Source organism: Capricornis sumatraensis, chromosome 19, assembly GCF_032405125.1.
Source record: "Capricornis sumatraensis isolate serow.1 chromosome 19, serow.2, whole genome shotgun sequence".
NCBI classification, from domain to species: domain Eukaryota; kingdom Metazoa; phylum Chordata; class Mammalia; order Artiodactyla; family Bovidae; genus Capricornis; species Capricornis sumatraensis.
Window position 1 is genome coordinate 52,266,409 of NC_091087.1, and position 19,094 is coordinate 52,285,502.

Here is a 19,094-nt window from a genome sequence, read left to right on the forward strand (position 1 = left end):
AAAGAATATTGTTATCCATCGAGAAAGTATATCAACTAAAATCCTAAAAAACAGACTAAAGATAATGGTGCCTCTCTGATTTGAAATATTAGTTTAAAAAAATTTTAGTGTCCCAAAGTATAAGTAAACACATCTCAACAGCTTTACATAGTTTCATATATTTTATTTTTTAAACACTTATAATTTTGCAAGCTAGCAGTAAAATATTGTCCTTGATATTTTACTAATTAGCACCGTATACCTTTTAAAGCTAACTGGAACATTGTTTCAAATGTAAATGATTGTAAAGTAGAATGATCATTTCAAATGCCAAATTAGTCTCAAGTAACATAAGAACCATTAATTATCATTATTTTTGGCTTTATGCACAAAGATGTATTTCAAAGATGAACTTAATTATTAGTATCAGTTCTGCCAATCTAACAAATCAAAGTACCACAGTTTAAAGCAATATTTACCCTCTGAAATTATTATATAATTAAAGAGGTACATAAGAAAAGTTGAGAAATCAGCTATAAAAACACAAGAGACTGCACAACTTTAGATATAGTACCTTATTTTTTAGAATGAGGAAAATAATGAAAAATTTCATGGTACAAGTATCAGTTACACATATGGTTTAGTATATGTCAGTATTCTCATGCTCTACTTATACGAGTTTGGCCTTACCAAAAAGCCATCAAAACGTCCAGAATAATTCACAGGGACAGCTGGAAGCCTGAAATAAAATTGCTCAGTGCAAAAGATCCCAAGCCATTCATATAATTTTAAATGGAAACCTAGACATTTACCTTCTATTTTTGTTTTCATATGAAAAACCTTCTGAAAACATGGGAAAAAAACCTAATTAAACTCAAATTACTTCCAGACATTAGAAAAAGAAGGGATTTTTCAGTTCCCGTTTTCTAATAAGAGCATTCTTCAGAGCTATGGGGTTAAATTCTAAGCTACAATCCACTGCTTACTAGCATGCCTGTTTTGCATACCAGCAGAATCAAGTCCAGTTTTGCCATTTGTGGGTAACTATGACAAGATACAAAAGCATGTGTTTGCCATAAATAGCTCTGGCTAACAGCAAACTGCTCACACTGAACAGATCAAATTCTCTATAAGGAGAGCCGCCTGGACCACAGCCAAATTCCACTACTAATCTTTAAGACTGCTATATAAACTTTTTTTTTTTAATTTGTGAAATATATTAAGAAATCATAGCTGAAATTAAAGTTCCTAAACAGGAGAAGTACTATTAAACTTTTGAAGGACAACATTTTATAAATTATTTTCATTATGACCAAATAGGCAATAAGAGCTTCCTGTTTCTTCTACTGGTCAACTACTTAGAAATGTAAACGTGAATTAAAAAAATAACTATGCTAATTTATCCAGAGAACTAATCAGATACTGAAGAGTATTTATGTCAAAGTGCAAAAAATAATTCCTGATCACCATATTAATACATAAGGAAATAAATAAAGCTTATAAAAGTATACCTCTGTAATAATATTTTATATTAGCTTTAGGATAGAATATTTTTTAAACCAAATAAAATCAACAAACTGGAAAATATCATGCAAGAATGTTGTACAAAAAAATTCTTAAATGACCAGTGTAGAGATTAATAATATCTGTTTAGCCTAGGAGTTGCTTCACATGGTATTTTGCAAAATGTCCAAGGAAAACAAGGCAACCGTTCTGTAATATGCCACAATTTTTATTGCAACGTGGCCATTTTTGTGAGGGTGGGGAGTTTGATCTCAAAAACAATGTTCCATTTAAGGCTCTTTTATACAGAAATTGCCATCATGACTGATACTCAAAATATCTTTAGTGTTGCAACACTTACATGGTAAACATAAAACTACATGTATTCAGTAGTGTACACTCAATGGGGGAAAAAAGGCATTAATAATAGCTATTTCTTTTAAGAAGATACACAGGTAAAAGGAATGAACACTGAGGTACTAGGATAAGCTGATGACACAGTTAACACAACTTAATTGGCATTCCTTTTCTGGTGGGGGATTAAATTTATTACAAAAAAAGTGTTTTTAATGCATAGTGTTATATCCGTGCTGCCATGTCACAAAAAAATAGGCTTGCCAAGGCAGGTGAGGTGTATGAATGCTCAAGCCTCACAGAACTGCAATCAAGTGCAACTATCAGTAATACTGAATAAAGTTTACCATCTCACCAGTGGATAATACTTTGAAGGCATTCAATTAGCTTAACCCTTTGTAGTATTCTAAGCTATTCACATTGACAATCACAATTAACTGTAGTGTTTGCTGCAAAGGAGGCATATACCCAGTTGTTTTGGCTAAAATATGATGGGAAGGCATTCCTTGGGTTCTACATAATAGTAACAGTATTAAACAGTCTAATGGCAATCACTGGTAGGCTGCTTACATGAATGATATTTCCTTCATTCACTGTGTTGGAAGGACCCAGTGGGAAAAGAAAAAAAAAAAAACCTAATACTATTCCAATTGACTGAGCTGGAGAAATGGAAGCTCCTTAAGATCCAGATGGCACTTGACTGATTTATAAGGGTTTTCCTTCAAGTGAAACTACTACATTGCCTCCCAATTTCTCTCCAAGTGTGGAACGGTCCTTTATGTCATCCAAGCCATTTACTTGCCACTCATGTTTTATACCTAAAAAGAAAAAAATATTATCCAATTACTTTATTATAATTAAGAAGGAGCAATTCTTCTGCACAAAATAGTCAATGCTTGTACCTGTAAATTTCTTTTTAATGGCATCTTTAGAGCTAGCATATATCATCTTGCTTTTTAAAGGCGCACTTTCAGGAGCCCTACAGGGGAAAAAAAAAATTGTTGACTCCTATTTAAAAGAAAAACAAAGGCAAAACTGACTATGTTAATAATAATCCTTGCATTTTAAAAGTACTTTTTTCTTTTGTTTTTACACACCAGAATATAAATACTAGGTCTTCTTTCTTAGACTCTTTTGTTTCGTATGTGGCATCGTACAAAGCATATCGGCAATCATTCAGAGGTAGCAACTTCACAAAAGATGTGTAGGGGTCCTCTACAGTATCACCAATGTCACCCACCAAGATCTGCTTTGCTTCCTCTACAATTATTTGTCTTTTGTCATCGCTTAAACAGAAGAGAACTGCTTTCTTTCTTTTTTTGATCTCCTCTTGTGTAGAAGATTTCCTTACTTTCATATCATTAAAAACTTTGATGACTTCATCATTCACTGTAACTCCAGAAGCCTGAAAGTAAAGAAAGGACAGAAATTCAGAACAAGTAATTCGGTTTTAACCAAAATTACTGTTTGCTCGAGAGGATTCATTTTAGTCTGGACATCAAAAGTTGCATCATACCATGCAAGCCGTCTAATCAGATTTGCCACATTTTAAGTATCAGTATATGATGTACCTAAGGGTTCTAACTCATCCTGCTTCATTCATCCTTTTTTAAAAAGGTGTGTGGAGGTTGAAGCAAGTGGAAGATAGACGGAAAGGGACAAATACAGGCTGTCCCATCCCTGAAATGTTTCCTATTTCACTGGGTGATGTCAGAGCTTCAGGAGCAGCAGCAAAAATACCTTCTGTATTGTGTCAACCCGGCAGGCCTTAAAAAAACACTTTTGGATTTCAGTTAATGCTTCTACTATTTTTTTCTTTAAAGTCATCCTAGCCAGTGCCGTTTCCTCATAAGGAAAGAGAATCAAGTGTGAACTCCAAACCGCCCACGGCTACAACATAATTGACTCACAGCTCAAACGCAGGCACTTCAAAACTAACGGATCGCGTGTAAAAAGCTTTTTACGGCGAGAAAGCATTTTCAAGAGTTTTCCCACCTCCTTAAATTCCCCCTAAGGGTTTTATGACAGGCCCTCAAGACGCTCAGCCTTCAGCGAGGGGTTTTTACCGCACATACCGAATTGAGAGCGCGCGTGGGAATAAAACAAGGAAGCGAAGGGCAAAGGCGGCGAGCTGGGTGGGATGGCGGGGCAACAGCTCGGCGGACCCTCCCGCGCCCCCGGCCTCCGCCCGCCCGGCTCAGGCCTCGAACCTCCGCGCGTCGCCCCCTGCCCGGGCCCTCCCCGCCCCCAGGAATCCGAAGAGCGGCCCCGCCGGGCCTGACGGCGAGAGGGCAAGCCCGCCGGGTGTAAAGAGAGCAGCGGGGCCGCACCGCAGGAATGCCCACCTTGGAGGCCGAAATCAGGTTAAAATGGCGGCCTCAGGTCCAGGGCCCCGCGGAGCCGCGCGGGAGGCTGCACTCGCCACGCCTCGGCCCCCTGGGCCCCCCGACCCCGCGAACCCCGGCCGGCGCGCCCGCCTTACCATAGTGCCCGCGGCTGAGGCTGCGGCGGCGGCTCGGGCTCCGGCGGTGTGGCGCTGCGAGGAGAAGGAGGGGCAGGCGGGCGGCGGCGAGTGCGGGGCACGCCGGGAGTGCGGCCCGAGAGGCGGCGGCGGCTCGGGGGGCTGCGGCGCGGGCGGGGCGGTCACGTGGGCACGCCCCGGGCCTGCCCTCCCGCTGGCCGGCCCGCCTCACCCCCGCGCGTCCTCGGCCTGACCCCGCGCGCGCTCGGCAGGCCCCCGCGGGCTGTGCATCCGCGGTGGGCGCCGCGGGCCTTGGCGGAGAGGTCTCCAACCCCGGGGCACCATCTGTCGGGTCCAGCCGGCTCCCGGGAGGGCGTTTCCACCCTGCCTCCCGAGCGCCAGGCCGCTACTCCCTGGGTTGGGCGCGTGTGAGGCGAACGCCTCACTGGGTGTCTTTTATTCGTTTGTGGTTTCCATTGGATGCCTACGTTGTGGGTCTTTATGGAAAACCCCTGTCAGAAATGGCGAAAATTATTTAGATCTCCTTCCATCAATTCAGTGAGAACAAACACTGTGGGGCGGAGGTTAAACCTAGACAACTGAATTACTCAGCAAAAAGAAAATGATAAACAGAGGTGGGAAATTACTTTCTAAAAGACTGTGGTTGAAATAATAATGGAGAATTGGGGGTAATATTAATAACATCCTTTAGTAATAATCTTTTATATATTATTAGGTTTAGTAGGATTGTACTCTCTGCTAATAGTCTTTTCCTCATGAGGCCCCTACCTTTGACAGCTGGCATCAAATAAGTGGACCCAAGAACAGAGATTCCTCCCTCTTTTTGGTGATCACAACCTTTTCTAGCAAAACCCATATGACTGAGCCAAGGCTCTTCTCTGACTAAACCTTTTTGATACTTACTACAAGTACCCATTGCATTTATCATAGAAAAAAATTGTCACCGTATACTTTGAGGAAATTTTACATGTAGATTCAATACTTTATGAGTTTATAGTGAATGTTTAAATGAAACACTTTATGTGGTTATGTTTAATACAAGGAAAAATCAATAAAGTTTTTCATTCATGAGTTTTGGGGCTAAGTTATATCACCTTTTCTCCTGAGCATTCATCATTTCCACCTTACTTTCTTCATTTGTAAAATTGGCAAAATGAATTTAAAACTCTGATTAATTGAACTTATTTTGAAGTGAAGAAGACTTGCTCTTAAAAAGTAGAATTGTTAATGACTAAAACTGTTGGAAACAAAATAGTCCAGATAAGCTTCAAAGTGAGCTAAGCCAGAAGTGCAGGGTAAGAACTAGGAGTTGAGAAACTAGTATGAATCTTAGCACTGCCCCATCTCTATAAATTGGAAGGACTTTCAACGGCTGCAGACCTTCTTCATCTGTATTATAAGCTGTGGTGGTTGTTTAGTCACTGTCTGACTCTTTTGCAACCCTACGGGCTGTAGCCTGCCAGGCTCCTCTGTCCATGGGATTTCCCAGGCAAGAATACTGGAGTGGATTTCCGTTTCTTTCAGGGGATCTTCCCGACCCAGGGATTAAACCCAGGTCTTCTGCATTGCAGGCTGATTCTTTACCACTGAACTACCTGGAAAGCCATTGTGATTATCTTTGAAGTCCTTTCCGGCTTTAAAACTCAGTTTCCTAGAGTGCCAGTGTTTCTCAGGAAATGGTGTGTGTGTTCTTAGGATTAAGTAAATTTAGGGATGGAAAATCATAATGAGGAGGGTTATTCCCTAGAATCTGCCTGTAATGCGGGAGACCTAAGTTCGATCCCTGGGTAGGGAAGATCCCCTGGAGAAAAAAATGGCAACCCACTCCAGTATTCTTGCCTGGAGAATTCTATGGACAGATGAACCTGGCAGGCTACAGTCCATGGGGTTGCAAAGAGTGGGACTTAACACACACATACAGATACTCAATAGATGATAAAATAACTTTAAGATGCTTTAGTGCTAGAAAGAGAACAAAAAGGAAGCACCTCCAGACTGTGAGACCTTTCTACATGCCCTTGTAAGGCCAGCTCTTAGGACGTAGAAACCAGTAACAACTCTTCACACCTGTTATTTATAACCAGAATTTACCGCTGCTTGCTAGAGAGACAGCATTACCAAGCATTGCTGCATGAGTTTTGGCCCCTATGTGGTGGAGGGATCTGAGTGTCAGACATCACGTGTGTCAGTTTCCTGTGGCTGCCTAACAAGCTACCACATTTTCTTATAGTTCTGAGAGGCAGAAGTGAGAAATGACTCATGGGACTAAAAGCAGCACTTCGTTGCTTTTGAGGCTGTAGGAGGAAAATCTGTGTCCTTGCCTTTTCTAGTTTCTGGAGGCTGCCCACATTCCTTGGTTTGTGGCCCCCAGAAAGCAGTACCATCACTCGCACCTCTGCTTCTGTCATCGCATCCCTGATTCGCTCTCTCCTGCTTCCTCTTACACCACTAAGAACCACTGTGATTACTTTGGATCCACTGGATAATTTAGGATAATCTCTCATCTCAAAAATCATTTACTGAATCACATCCACAAAGCCTATGTAGGCTAACATACTCACAGGACAGGGACATCTTTGGGAGGCCGTTATTCTGCCTACCATGCCACATCTGTTCTCTTTAGCCATCTCAAGCCCAAAGGAAAGATTAACAGGTGGGACAGAAGGACCCTAAACAATACTGTGTGCATGCAGGCTAAGTTGTTTCAATGGTGTCCAACTCTTTGCGACCCCATGGCTCTTCTGTTGCTGGGATTCCCCAGGCAAGAATACTGGAATGGGTTGCCATGCCCTTCCTTCTCCAGGGGATCTTCCCGACCCAGGGATTGAACCCACATCTCGTATGTCTCTGTATTGGCAGGCGGGGTCTTTACCGCTAGTGCCACCAAAACTCGAATGTTCCATTTGCGGGATCACACATGGGTGACAGCTGCAGAAAATCACAGGAACTACATGAGGGTAACCTCAAAGAGGATGGATCTGAAAGGAATCTCGGCTCTGACACGGCAGTGGTGTAACCCTGGGCCATTTACTTAACTGCTCCACAGCTGTTTCCTCACGTGTGAAATGGGGATTATGTTACAACCTCCCTCTCAGGGTTGTGGGGAGGATCAAGTGAAATAGTGTATGTAAAGCTCCTTCCAGTACAGAAAAAGGAACCCTGGGGCTATTACCCCCAGTACAGAGTGAAAGGGAGAGCGTGACATTTCCAACACACAGGCAGCAGTCATGAAGCAATCCCAAACCTCACTGTTATTGATTTGTAAGGCTCAGCTAAAGTTTGTTTGCTGAAGATTTCTTAGAAGATTGGAAAAGTGAATACCCCTTAATGCATATTCTCCCACGAAGCAGACAATATGGTTCCTGTGGCATGTAAAAGCTCAGAATCGTTTTTCAAGTCTTTTTTTTTCCTTTTTTTTTAAAAAGATTTATTTATTTTAACTGGAGGCTAATTACTTTACAATATTGTAGTGGTTTTTGCCATACATTGACATGAATCAGCCATGGGTGTACATGTGTTCCCCATCCTAAACCCTTCTCCCACATCCCTCCCCATCCCATCAAGTCTTAACTGAAGGGATGCATCCAGAGGATTACGTAGATACATTCTGTTCGAGCCCCACTCCCTGTCAAGACACATCATATTCAGCTCCCACAGCCACTTCCTGACAAAGACAAATGTAAACGTAAAGATGCTCATCACTTCCAAATGTACCTTTCCACCTACATGCTTGCTTCATCTGACATCCTCATAACCCACGCCTGAGCTAAAAGACCAGTCAGGAGGCAAATCATTCATTTTTCTAAATCCAAATTTGAACTTAGAACTAGAAAATAAACATAGTGGGAAATGTGTGTTGGAGTCTGATCTCTGTGACTCACTCCCTCATCCACAAAATTCATTTTGGGTCTTCCATGTCTCATCTTCAGTTCTTTCTAATTTGGGAAAATGCCCTCACACTAAAAGAACTTAGCATCTGTCCAGGAAAGAGATGATGAGGTACAGGGTAGGAGCAGTGAAATCCACTAAGTAGTGAAATGTAGTTTAAAATGGTCTCAAACTCTAAATTTATAAATGCTAGTTTCCATTTATTTACTCACAAGCACATTTATCAGATCCACCTATCAGTTATTTCTAATATTGATTGAATTCATGATAATAAGTAGCAACTGGTTATCTAAATTATACAAACCATACAAAAACAGCATCTGAGAAAAGAAACTGGCTTGTAATTTATTTAAGGCGCAGAGCCTTTGTTTAGATTATTACAAAAGTTGTGGATTTTTATATTCTAGAGAATCATACAGAAATGTAATACAGAAAAAATGCAATATACCTACACTGTATGTTAACTGATATGAATAAAAGTAGGCAAGAGATCAAAAACCAAATTAAGAATGAGAAGAGTCTGTTCATTTCATTTATTCATTCATTCCCTTACATCATTTACTGAGAATTTCTGCCAGGGTAAAGAATACAAAGGTAAGAATAACAAAATTCCTGCTTTGAAGAAAATAAGTTCTTCAAGAAAGCCAGTATATGGAACAATCCAATGCATGCTCCAATGGGGTACATACAAGATGCTTTGGAAACACAGAAGAGGACCATCAGCTCAGTTTCAATCAAGTTGGGTCTGAAGGGACAAGTGGAAGTTGACTAGGCAGATAGAGACAGGACCTTCAAAGCAGAGGGAACCGAACGTACAAAGCCCCAGTAGCACCAATATAAAGCACAAGAAACCCCAAGTAGTTAGCTACGGCTGGAGCCTGTGCCCTTAGTAGAGAATGAAGACAGAATGGTAGGAAGTACTAGCTCTTGTGAACCTTGTATACCAGTCCACAGTCAGAAATGTATTCTGCAGGAGATCAGGGAGGTAATAAAGATTTTTCAGCAGTGTTTTGCTTTTTAAAATTATACCTATGTTGACATATTATTCAGATACCATAAAATTCACCGCTTTAAAGTGCGCTAACATTCAGTGTTTATTAGTGTATTCACAGTTGTTCAACCATCACCACAATCTAATATTAGAACACTTTAATTATGCCCCCAAAGAAAAATGCCATATACATTGGGTGTTATAAGAAACCTAATAGGTTTGTAGACTTCTATTTTTTTTTTAAGAGTTTCATAGTTCTAGCTTCAGGAATAGGTCTTTGATTAATTTTGAGATTTCTTTTTTAGTATGTGGAAGTAGGGGGTTCAACTTCATTCTTTTGCATGTGGATATACAGTTGTCTCAGAACTATTTGTTGAAAGATTATTCTTTTCCTCAAATTTGCCTTTTAAATGCTGTTACAGGTATGCTGGCAATCACATTGTAAAATGCTGTCAATTTTTAGATTTCTAATTACTTGCTGATGAATTTAACTGACTATAAGAAAGGAATTTCCCTTGTATTGCACAACTAGTTACTTGTGTGTCTGAAAATCAATTCCTTAATAAGCACGTCAGTAGGAATGTAGTTTGTTTTCTTTCTTTTTTTAAGTATTGAGTCTCTACTATGTGCCAGGAAATGTGCTAGGCGCTGAGTATAAGATGACCAAAATAGACACAGTCCCTTGCCTTCATGGATCTTGTAGTCTGGTGAGAAAGTATCCAGGGACCCTGATATATTAACAGATTAGAGAAACTGAGGAAGGTTTCTCTGGTTGAAGAGTCCCGTAAACAAAACCACAGCATGAAAAAAAGACTGAGCAAGGAAGGAGCCTGACTTTTGCGTGCTCGGTCGCTCAGTCATGTCCTCCTCCTTGCCACCCCACGGGCAGGAGCCCGCCAGGCTACCCTTTTCTTTCCACGGGTTTCCCCAGGCAAGAATACTGGAGTGGGTTGCCATTTCCTTCTCCAGGGCTTAACCTTGGCCGGGGGCGGGGGCGAGGGGGAACGCCAGTGATACTAAAGTGCTCCGGAGAAGAAGAGAAGTACAGGATGAAGCTGAAGAAGTGGTCAGGGCCAGTGAATGGACCTATAAACCGTGTGCCAAACTCTCAGGGGCACCGCAGATGCTTTAAATTTTATGGGAAACATAGCGCCATCTGTCGGACACAAAGGGAACTACTAAATCATTCGGTTTTACACTTTAATTTCAGATACCTCTACAGTTCCATCTGAGAGGTTCTCCGCAGTTGGTATGATAAAGAGCAAGTCCGTTGAGAAAATCAGTGTGGAGCCAGAAATGAGGGTGATTGTGTCCAACATGATTCCAAGATTTGAGAACTTATGCAGTGTCCAGCTGGTGCAAAGCTGCTAAAACATAAATATTGTTTGGATGTAGCTACTTAATAAACAGAACTGTTAGGTATTTCTTCTGGCCCACGAGTGCTGTGAAGAAATCTTTACTATACCAAGGGCACTGTAAACAGAGATTTGGGAGCCTCTACTATTTAAGGATTTTGGAGTTTTATTCTAAATATTACAGGCAATTATTAAAAGGTCTGAAATGGGGAGAGTGAGCTGGAGGCTTTGATGTTTTCTACTGAAGTGATATTTTTAAAAATTTAGACATTTTACGTAAGTGATTTTGCTTTCAATTACTTGTTTAATTACAAAAATGTCTTTAGATTTAGCTCTAATTAAGAACGCCAGTGTTTTCCTCCCTAAGAGAAAGGTTTGCCCCAAGGTTAGAGACCAATCAAGAACCCAAGCAGAAGTGAGCTTCTTTTATTGACTTAAAATTGTTTCTCCTTCCACAAACTTTCAACAGAAAGGTGGAGAGGGGCAGGACCGAGTACTCTGATGACTCTTGGTTCACTTGAGGTTGTAAAGAATGGAATAGAAATCTAAACATGGTTCATGCCAGGAAATCTGCCTCCTTTATAAGTGCTTGAAATTTGTATCCTTTCAAATGGGTTTGACGATTGTAATAGAGATTACTGGTGCTACCAGTGTCCACTGGCTCCCTTCTACTTTAGTAAACAAAAGAGCATCAATCTCCATTTTATTTGGAGTTAGGTCCCCCAGCTAACAGACTGAATTTTGAGATGTGGCCATGTGATCAGCTGAGTCACCTGGAAGGTGTATTCTCTCTGCCCTTCCTTCTTTTGGCTTGTGGCACAGATTTCATAGAGGACTACCAGCTCTCCTGGACCACGAGATGACCTTGAGAATGAAAGCCAGATGCTAGGATGATGGAGCAGAAAGATGAGGGAGCAGCGTCTCTGATGACTGTGGAGCCACCACAGTAGTCCTGGACAGTCTTCCTTGGAACTCATATTTGTTGGCCTAAAACAAATTGATATTTCTCCAGCAACGATGGGTTTACTTAGGATCAGCAAAGAATTGCAGTTCAGGATCTGCTACCGTGGTGCTGCCGTGTGTGTGCTAAGTCACTTCACTTGTGTCCGACTCTCTGTGACTCCGTGGACTGTAGTCTGCCAGGATTCTCTGTCCATGGGATTCTCTAGGCAAGACTACTGGAGTGGGCTGCCATGCCTTCCTCCAGGGGATCTTCCTGACCCACGGATCAAACCTGTGTCTCTTATGTCTACTGCATTGGCAGACAGGTTTTTTTCCCAGCACCACCTGGGAAGCCCAGCCATGGCGCTAGCCACATGCAGTTCCTCTCAGGGCAAGGAAAGAAGAGTGCTTTTTATTTATTTATTTAGTTCGGCTGTGTCAAGCAGCTTGTGGGGTCGGAGTTCCCTAGCTAAAGGATTGAACTTGGGCCACAACAGTGAAAACGCAGTGCACAGTGTCCTGACCACCAGACCACCAGGGAACTCCAACCTCCCACCACACCCCTGCCCCCCACCCGCCCCCCATGCTTTTTATATGGAGGGAAGTAGGCAGGCTATAGTAAACAAAGGATCTATGGCTTTTCATTGGCTGAATCTTTGCCACAAAAGAAGTCTTTCTTCCTCACAGGGCATGAGCGCTTCCCCTTCTGTCTTCCAACTTTATTTAATTGTTGAGTCATTTTGATAGAGAAATTTGTCTTATTCAAGCTGCTGTTACTTGGCCTGGACTGTTTTTTGTTTTATGGAACCAAAGCTATCCTAATAGTCCTCGTGTATGATTACTCGAACTAAGGTTCCAGTCTTTGAACCCTTTCCCCAAGGTGGGGATCACCACTTTCACAGATGGGTTTTATTCAGTATCAAAGGATATGTTTCTAATTGGGAACTATTTCAGCCCAAATTAATCTCAATGATTTTAGCCAGTCCCTTCTTTTGTTATTATTTAGGCAAGAGAGAGAGAGAAGAGAAAGTCCTTTCTAATCTTGATATAAAAATATTTTCCTATACATTCTTCAAATGTTAAAGTTTGTTTTTCCATTTAGACCTTTAATCCCAGATAACTCTGAAGGAGCACCATAGAAAAATGGGAAAAAGCATCAGAGAATGGGCTTTTATTGGGCTCCCACACGTGATCACAAGGAGTGCTTGTGTGGCTGGCTGGGTCCTATGACATTTCTCTGTCTTTGGAAAGCCCTTTCCAAATTAATGGGACAACTTGCCTTGGCCATGTAGAAACATGCTTTTGGACACAAATTTGAGAAATCCCTATGAAATAGGAATAACCAAAGGAAACATTTGAAATTATTAAAAGACTTTTACATATTTCATTTCTTTATGACCATTTATGCATTTTCAGTGATGTCAGAATATTTTAAAAAATGTAATGAATGCCTATTGATCTGTATAAGATAATTTTGCTAAAGCCTTCATCTCAAAAGTTCACTCTTCAATATTTTCTCCCCAAATTCCTACCTTCAAAGTAACACATACTTTGAGAGAGACGAAGAGCTCCTGTTACATTTGGGGTGGGGTGAATGGGAGATGTTTTTGAATCTACTAGCAAAGAGTTCAAGCTCAGAGTCACTGATCTGCTCAGATTTCTAACCCATGTGAACCCTCAACACACTTTCTCTAATTCTGCCAGATGTAGCCAAGCTGTTCAGACAGAGTTCATCAACTCATAAGCTGCTTTAGTTACAGACTGCTTGCTTTATATTACATGGGATGGATTTCCAGAAGTTCTTTTGATTTGTAGTTTGCTTATTTACTCCAAGAAATTGTTAAGAAATAGTCTGGACTAGTGGGCCCTTTATCTTTGTTTGCCCTAAGAGATGTTTAAAGTATCAAAACCTCTGGTAAATTAAATACAATATAGTGTAGATTCTGACATTGTTAGTTTAGACTTTAGAGAGAAAAAGCTCTGAGTTGAAATGGAGGAAGAGTAGTAAGGAAGAAGCATATGGCTTGAAAACAATTTTTTTCTTCCTCTGAAATAAAATGTGATTGCCCAGCCTTACTGAGATCCAGGAAATCTCAGAATAAAGTTAAATATGCTCTTGTAATACAACCCAGCACAAAGGAAACCTGGCTTCCTTTCCTGCAGATTTAGAGGCCATGCTATTTTATTGAGTATCCCCTGTGTTTGGTACTTTATTGGCCCAACTCTTTGTGCAAAAAGTCTTAACCAACCCATTACCAACTCTAATGGCAAAGCAGAGAATTTAGTGATAGTCCTTGCAGCAGATACAAGTGTTCAAAGAGGTACATTGGTTGTTATCTGCTTCTCTATCCTTTCAAGTAAGAATAGATACTTGAGACTTAGGAGACATTCTCATTTCTACCAATTCTTAACTTTCAACAACCAAAAATAAGCACCATTATAAAATGAGATAGAAAACATCAAAAACTTGTCTATCTCTGAAGCTTCCATTTTGCCCAGAGAGAGAAAAAAGTAATTCATTGATGAGCTTATGTCACTGGCATAGTTCTCATCATCTGATTCTATAGCCTAGATCAGCATCTGAGAACTTGGAAAGTTAGTCTTCTGCTACCGCATGTTGTAGAAGACTGAATCACTCCATCATATTGCTTCTTTTAACCCTTCAAATGGAAACTTTCAGGCTTGGGATGAATATAGAAGAATAAGAGATGGAATATTGAATAAAATTCAGGAGTAGGGTAGAATTTGAAACAATGAGAAAGTGACCCATTTATTTTTATTTGGCTGTGCTGGGTCTTAGTTGCCTCATGCAGGATCTTTAGTTGTGGCATGTGGGATCTAGTTCCCCAACCAGGGATTGAACCCGGGCTCCCTGCATTGGGAGCATGGAGTCTTAACCATTGGACCACCAGGAAACTCCCATTTATTAATTTACACTGAAAATTCTTTAAGAAAAAAAGAGCTTAAACTTGCTTAAATGACACAGGGTTGCGACTTCTCTGGTGATGCAGTGGCTAAGACTCGGCGCTCTCAACACAGGAGGGCCTTGGTTTGATCCCTGGTCAGGAAACTAGACCCCACATGCTGCAACTAAGAGTTAAGAGTTCAAATCCCGTAGATTCTACATACTGCTACGAAGACCCAGCTAAGACCCAGTGCAGCCAAATAAGTAAGTAAATATTTTTTTTAAATAGCCACTCCTGGTTTTCTTTTGTCAATGTTTGCATGCTATATATCTTTCCCATCCTTTTAACTTCTAAGCTACCTATATAGTTAAATTTGAAGTGATTTCTTATAGAAATCAGCATATAGATAGATCATATTTTTTAATCCATTTTGCCACTCTCTTTTTAAAATTAAGACTATTTGAACACTTGGAGCTTTATAGAAAAATAGAGCAGGAAGTACAGCATTCTCATATAGCTCCTAATCCTGGTTACCTGTATTAGTCTCTTCCATTTAGTGTGGTACATTTGTTACAATTGATATGTCACCACTGATACACTATTATTAACTAAAGCCCATGGTTTATATTAGGACTCACTTTTTGTGTTATATGGGTTTTAACAAATCTATAATGACATGTAGCCATCATTATAGTATCATATAGATTACTTTCCTGTCCTAAAAATTGTCCCATTCATAGCAAAATTGAGTGGAAGATTCAGATTCCCAATATACCCCTACCCTCACATACATAGTCTCCCAGATTATCAACATACCCCATCAGAGTTGTGATTTGTTACAACTGATGAACCTACAATGGCATGTTAATATCACCCAAAGTCCATAGTTTATATTAGGGTTCACTCTTGGTGTACATTCTATGGATTTGGAGAAATATTAATATAAAGATATGTTGTTGCTGTTTACTCGCTAGGTCATGTCCGGCTTTTTTGTGACTCCATGGACTGTGGCTGGTCAGGCTTCTCTGTCCATGGGATTTCCCAGGCAAGATTACTGGAGTAGGATGCCATTTCCTTCTCCAGGGGATCTTCCTGGACCAGGGATTGAACTTTTGTATCCTGCATTAGCACACGGATTCTTTACCTTTGAACCACCAGGGAAGCCCATGTGCACCATTATAGTATCATGTGGAGTAGTTTCTCTGTCTCCTAAACCTCCTGAGCTCCACCTATTCATCCCACTCTCCTCCCTAATCTCTGGTGACCACTGATCCTTTTACTAGCTCAATAGGTTTGGCTTTCCCAGAATGTCATATAGTTGGAATCATATAGTATGGAGCCTTTTCAGATTGGCTTTTTTTACTTAGTGATTATGTATTTAAGGTTCTTCCATGTCTTTTGATGGTTTGATAGCTCATTTCTTTTTAGTGTTGAATGATATTTCATTGTCTATTTGTACCACAGTTTATTCATTCACCTACTGAAGGATATCTTGATTGCATGCAGGTTTTGTAATTATGAACAAAACTGCTTATAAACATTAGTATATAGATCTTCATGTGGATATGTTTTAAGTTTTCAACTTCTTTGTGTAAATAACAAGGAGTGTAGTTGTTACGTTGATACATTTTGTAAGAAACTGCCAAACTTTCTTCCAAAGCGACTGAACCATTTTGCATTCCCACCAGCAATGAACACAAGTTCTCGATATTCTATATCCACAGCAGCAGTTGGGAGAGAGAGAGAGAAAGAAAGAATGTTGAGAGGAAGAGGTTGATATTCCTTGGTTTACCCAGAAAGCCAATAAAGCCCCTGCACAGGGCTTGCTCTGTTCATGAAGGCCTCAGGCGCCCTCTCGATGGGGCGAAGGCGCAGAGCAACCTTTTCGAGAGGGCCTTAGAAGCCCGGGCAGGAAAGTGAACTCAGAGAGCCTCTGCGCTCCAAGGGATCAGCCTGAAAAAGAGGGAGAGAGAAAGAAAGAGAGAGAGAAAGAATGACACGGGGAGACCAAGCTTTGGTGAGCGAGGCCTGCAACGTTTTTTCAAACGGAGCTTTTATACCCTGAGTTGTATATAGAGAATAATGGAAGATGCAGAATCATGAATGGTCAGCAGTCCTGACTCTTATCGAGACCAGGCTTTCTTTCTGCATACCTTTCCATATAGAAAGGTCTTATGTGATTTATATCATCTTCTGGCCAGGAGGCCTGCTAACATTTTATGACCCTTTTTTTCTGATAAAGGTTCAGTTCAGTTCAGTTCAGTTGCTCAGTCGTGTCCGACTCTTTGCGACCCCATGAATCGCAGCACGCCAGGCCTCCCTGTCCACCACCAACTCCCGAAGTTCACTCAGACTCACGTCCATTGAGTCAGTGATGCCATCCAGCCATCTCATCCTCTGTCGTCCCCTTCTCCTCCTGCCCCCAATCCCTCCCAGCATCAGAGTCTTTTCCAATGAGTCAACTCTTCGCATGAGGTGGCCAAAGTACTGGAGTTTCAGCTTTAGCATCATTCCTTCCAAAGAAATCCCAGGGTTGAACTCCTTCAGAATGGACTGGTTGGATCTCTTTGCAGTCCAAGGGACTCTCAAGAGTCTTCTCCAACACCACAGTTCAAAAGCATCAATTCTTTGGCTCTCAGCCTTCTTCACAGTCCAACTCTCACATCCATACATGACCACAGGAAAAACCATAGCCTTGACTAGATGGACCTTAGTCGGCAAAGTAGTCTCTGCTTTTGAATGTGCTATCTAGGTTGATCATAACTTTTCTTCCAAGGAGTAAGCGTCTTTTAATTTCATGGCTGCAGTCACCATCTGTTGTGATTTTGGAGCCCCAAAAAATAAAGTCTGACACTGTTTCCACTGTTTTCCCATCTATTTCCCATGAAGTGATGGGACCAGATGCCATGATCTTCGTTTTCTGAATGTTGAGCTTTAAGCCAACTTTTTCACTCTCCTCTTTCACTTTCATCAAGAGGCTTTTTAGTTCCTCTTCACTTTATGCCATAAGGGTGGTGTCATCTGCATATCTGAGGTTATTGATATTTCTCCCGGCAATCTTGATTCCAACTTGTGTTTCTTCCAGTCCAGCGTTTCTCATGATGTACTCTGCATATAAGTTAAATAAGCAGGGTGACAATATACAGCCTTGACGTACTCGTTTTCCTAGTCAACCAGAAAACTTTTCTCTAAAAGTGATTTTTTATCTAAAGTCTGGCGCCACTCTCAGAAAGTACTAAATAAAGTTACATTCTTCATAGATCAAAGGTACTGTGGGTTACAACAAAAGAGAGAATTTATTAACTCAAGGTCTAATGTTAATACCAAGGCTACTGCTTATTTTTCTATATATCAACTGTATTAATTAATGCACTCCCAGGTACACAATGAATAAAAGATATGAAAGCTTGGCAGCAAGCACTGGCTCAACAATGAAATCCTTCACCAATACTATTCTAATAATTTTTAACTCCTCGAAAGGCTCTATATTTTTAGAATGTTTTAAGCTTCCCGCGCCTCTCATGGTTGGGAGGCTGTGAACAATCACAGTTGTAAGAGTCCGGATAAACCTCTCAGGCAAGTTAGAAGGCCATCAGAGGGGTCTGAATTGAAACACTCCTATCATGCCCAGGAGACTTATTACCTAAAGCCCTAAGTTGACTTGTTCCAGAGAAAGGTGGTCGGGGATAGCCCCTGTTAATGTCAGAGGAGTTGGTGAAAGGCATAAAATAGTAAGACAGACAGATTCTGGTTGGGGGTAGATGCTCGAGCAGGTCCAGGGGGTCCCTCAAGTCCTGATCCACCTTGCTTGTCTGGTCTCTTCTGCATGACCTTGTCATGAGTGGGATCTCTCGTGCTGGCTCCTGGAAGTTGGCATCTTTTTTCTCCCTTCAATTTGAGCTCTTTCTAGCTCTTGGTATAATTTTAATTGAATCATGGACATTTTTTGCATTATGAGACTCCAGATGCTATTTAAACCGTCTATCAGTAGCTGGCCTTCCCTGACCCCACTGACAGAAGCTGGGGCTGAACCTTGTGACTGCCAGATGCAAGCATTAAGTCAAGGTTATCCACTCAGCCTGTGTTGCCACCAGAAATTGGGTGCTTCTTGTTATTGCTGGGTGAGTCCTGGCCCCACACCTGGTCTCCACTGACACTGCACAGGGATAGAGGGACCATTCATTCCTGGCTGATGGGGATGAAAAGTCCAGGATCTCTGGACTTGGTCATCTGTGGCCCTACACCAGTGGAGGGGGGGGTGGTTGGTACTTCATTTTATCCTTATGAAGGTGAGGTCTAGGCTCCCTATTTTGTCTTTGCTGGTGTGGGTGTGAATAAGGCCAGTTTTTTTCTATGGCTGGAACAGACTGGTTATTGTCTGAAAAGGAAATAGCATTTATTTAAAAAAAATTTTCAGAACTGTGTTTCTTAACACAGGTGGGTATATTCCAAACTTTCTTTTTTCTTTTTAATAAGAATCCCTGGGATAGAATATTACTGTTCTGACAGGAGGTATATTACTCCTAAAGGGTTTGGGCAGAAAAGACTCAATTCACAGCTTGAGACTCGGGTACAATAAAACATTGGTTCCTATGGTCTGTATTTATCACATGTAGAAGCCCAATTCTGATTTGTAAAAAATCCCAGAAACTCAGAATACTTGAAAAAAAAAATGTATCATTTTATTTGTACAC

At 41.1% G+C, this 19,094-nt stretch overlaps 1 protein-coding gene across 1 annotated transcript; it reads right to left on the bottom strand.

Moving 5' to 3' along the window:
- Positions 1-245: 245 nt before the first annotated feature.
- On the bottom strand, positions 246-4,412 carry CFL2 (cofilin 2). Its single transcript, XM_068991084.1, has 4 exons — positions 4,319-4,412; positions 2,934-3,241; positions 2,739-2,815; positions 246-2,654 (listed from the first exon to the last, which is right to left on the bottom strand). Exons 1-4 carry the CDS (start codon positions 4,319-4,321, stop codon positions 2,542-2,544), a joined length of 501 nt encoding a protein of 166 aa, XP_068847185.1. The 5' UTR covers positions 4,322-4,412; the 3' UTR covers positions 246-2,541.
- Positions 4,413-19,094: the final 14,682 nt, after the last annotated feature.

What these genes read in the sequence shown, in the direction of transcription:
- CFL2 (XM_068991084.1), bottom strand. An exon ending in GACCTAGTATTTATATTCTG is followed by an intron (nt 2,816 to 2,933) that starts GTGTGTAAAAAC and finishes TTTCCCCTGTAG; the next exon opens with GGCTCCTGAAAGTGCGCCTT. An exon ending in CATTAAAAAGAAATTTACAG is followed by an intron (nt 2,655 to 2,738) that starts GTACAAGCATTG and finishes TTTTCTTTTTAG; the next exon opens with GTATAAAACATGAGTGGCAA.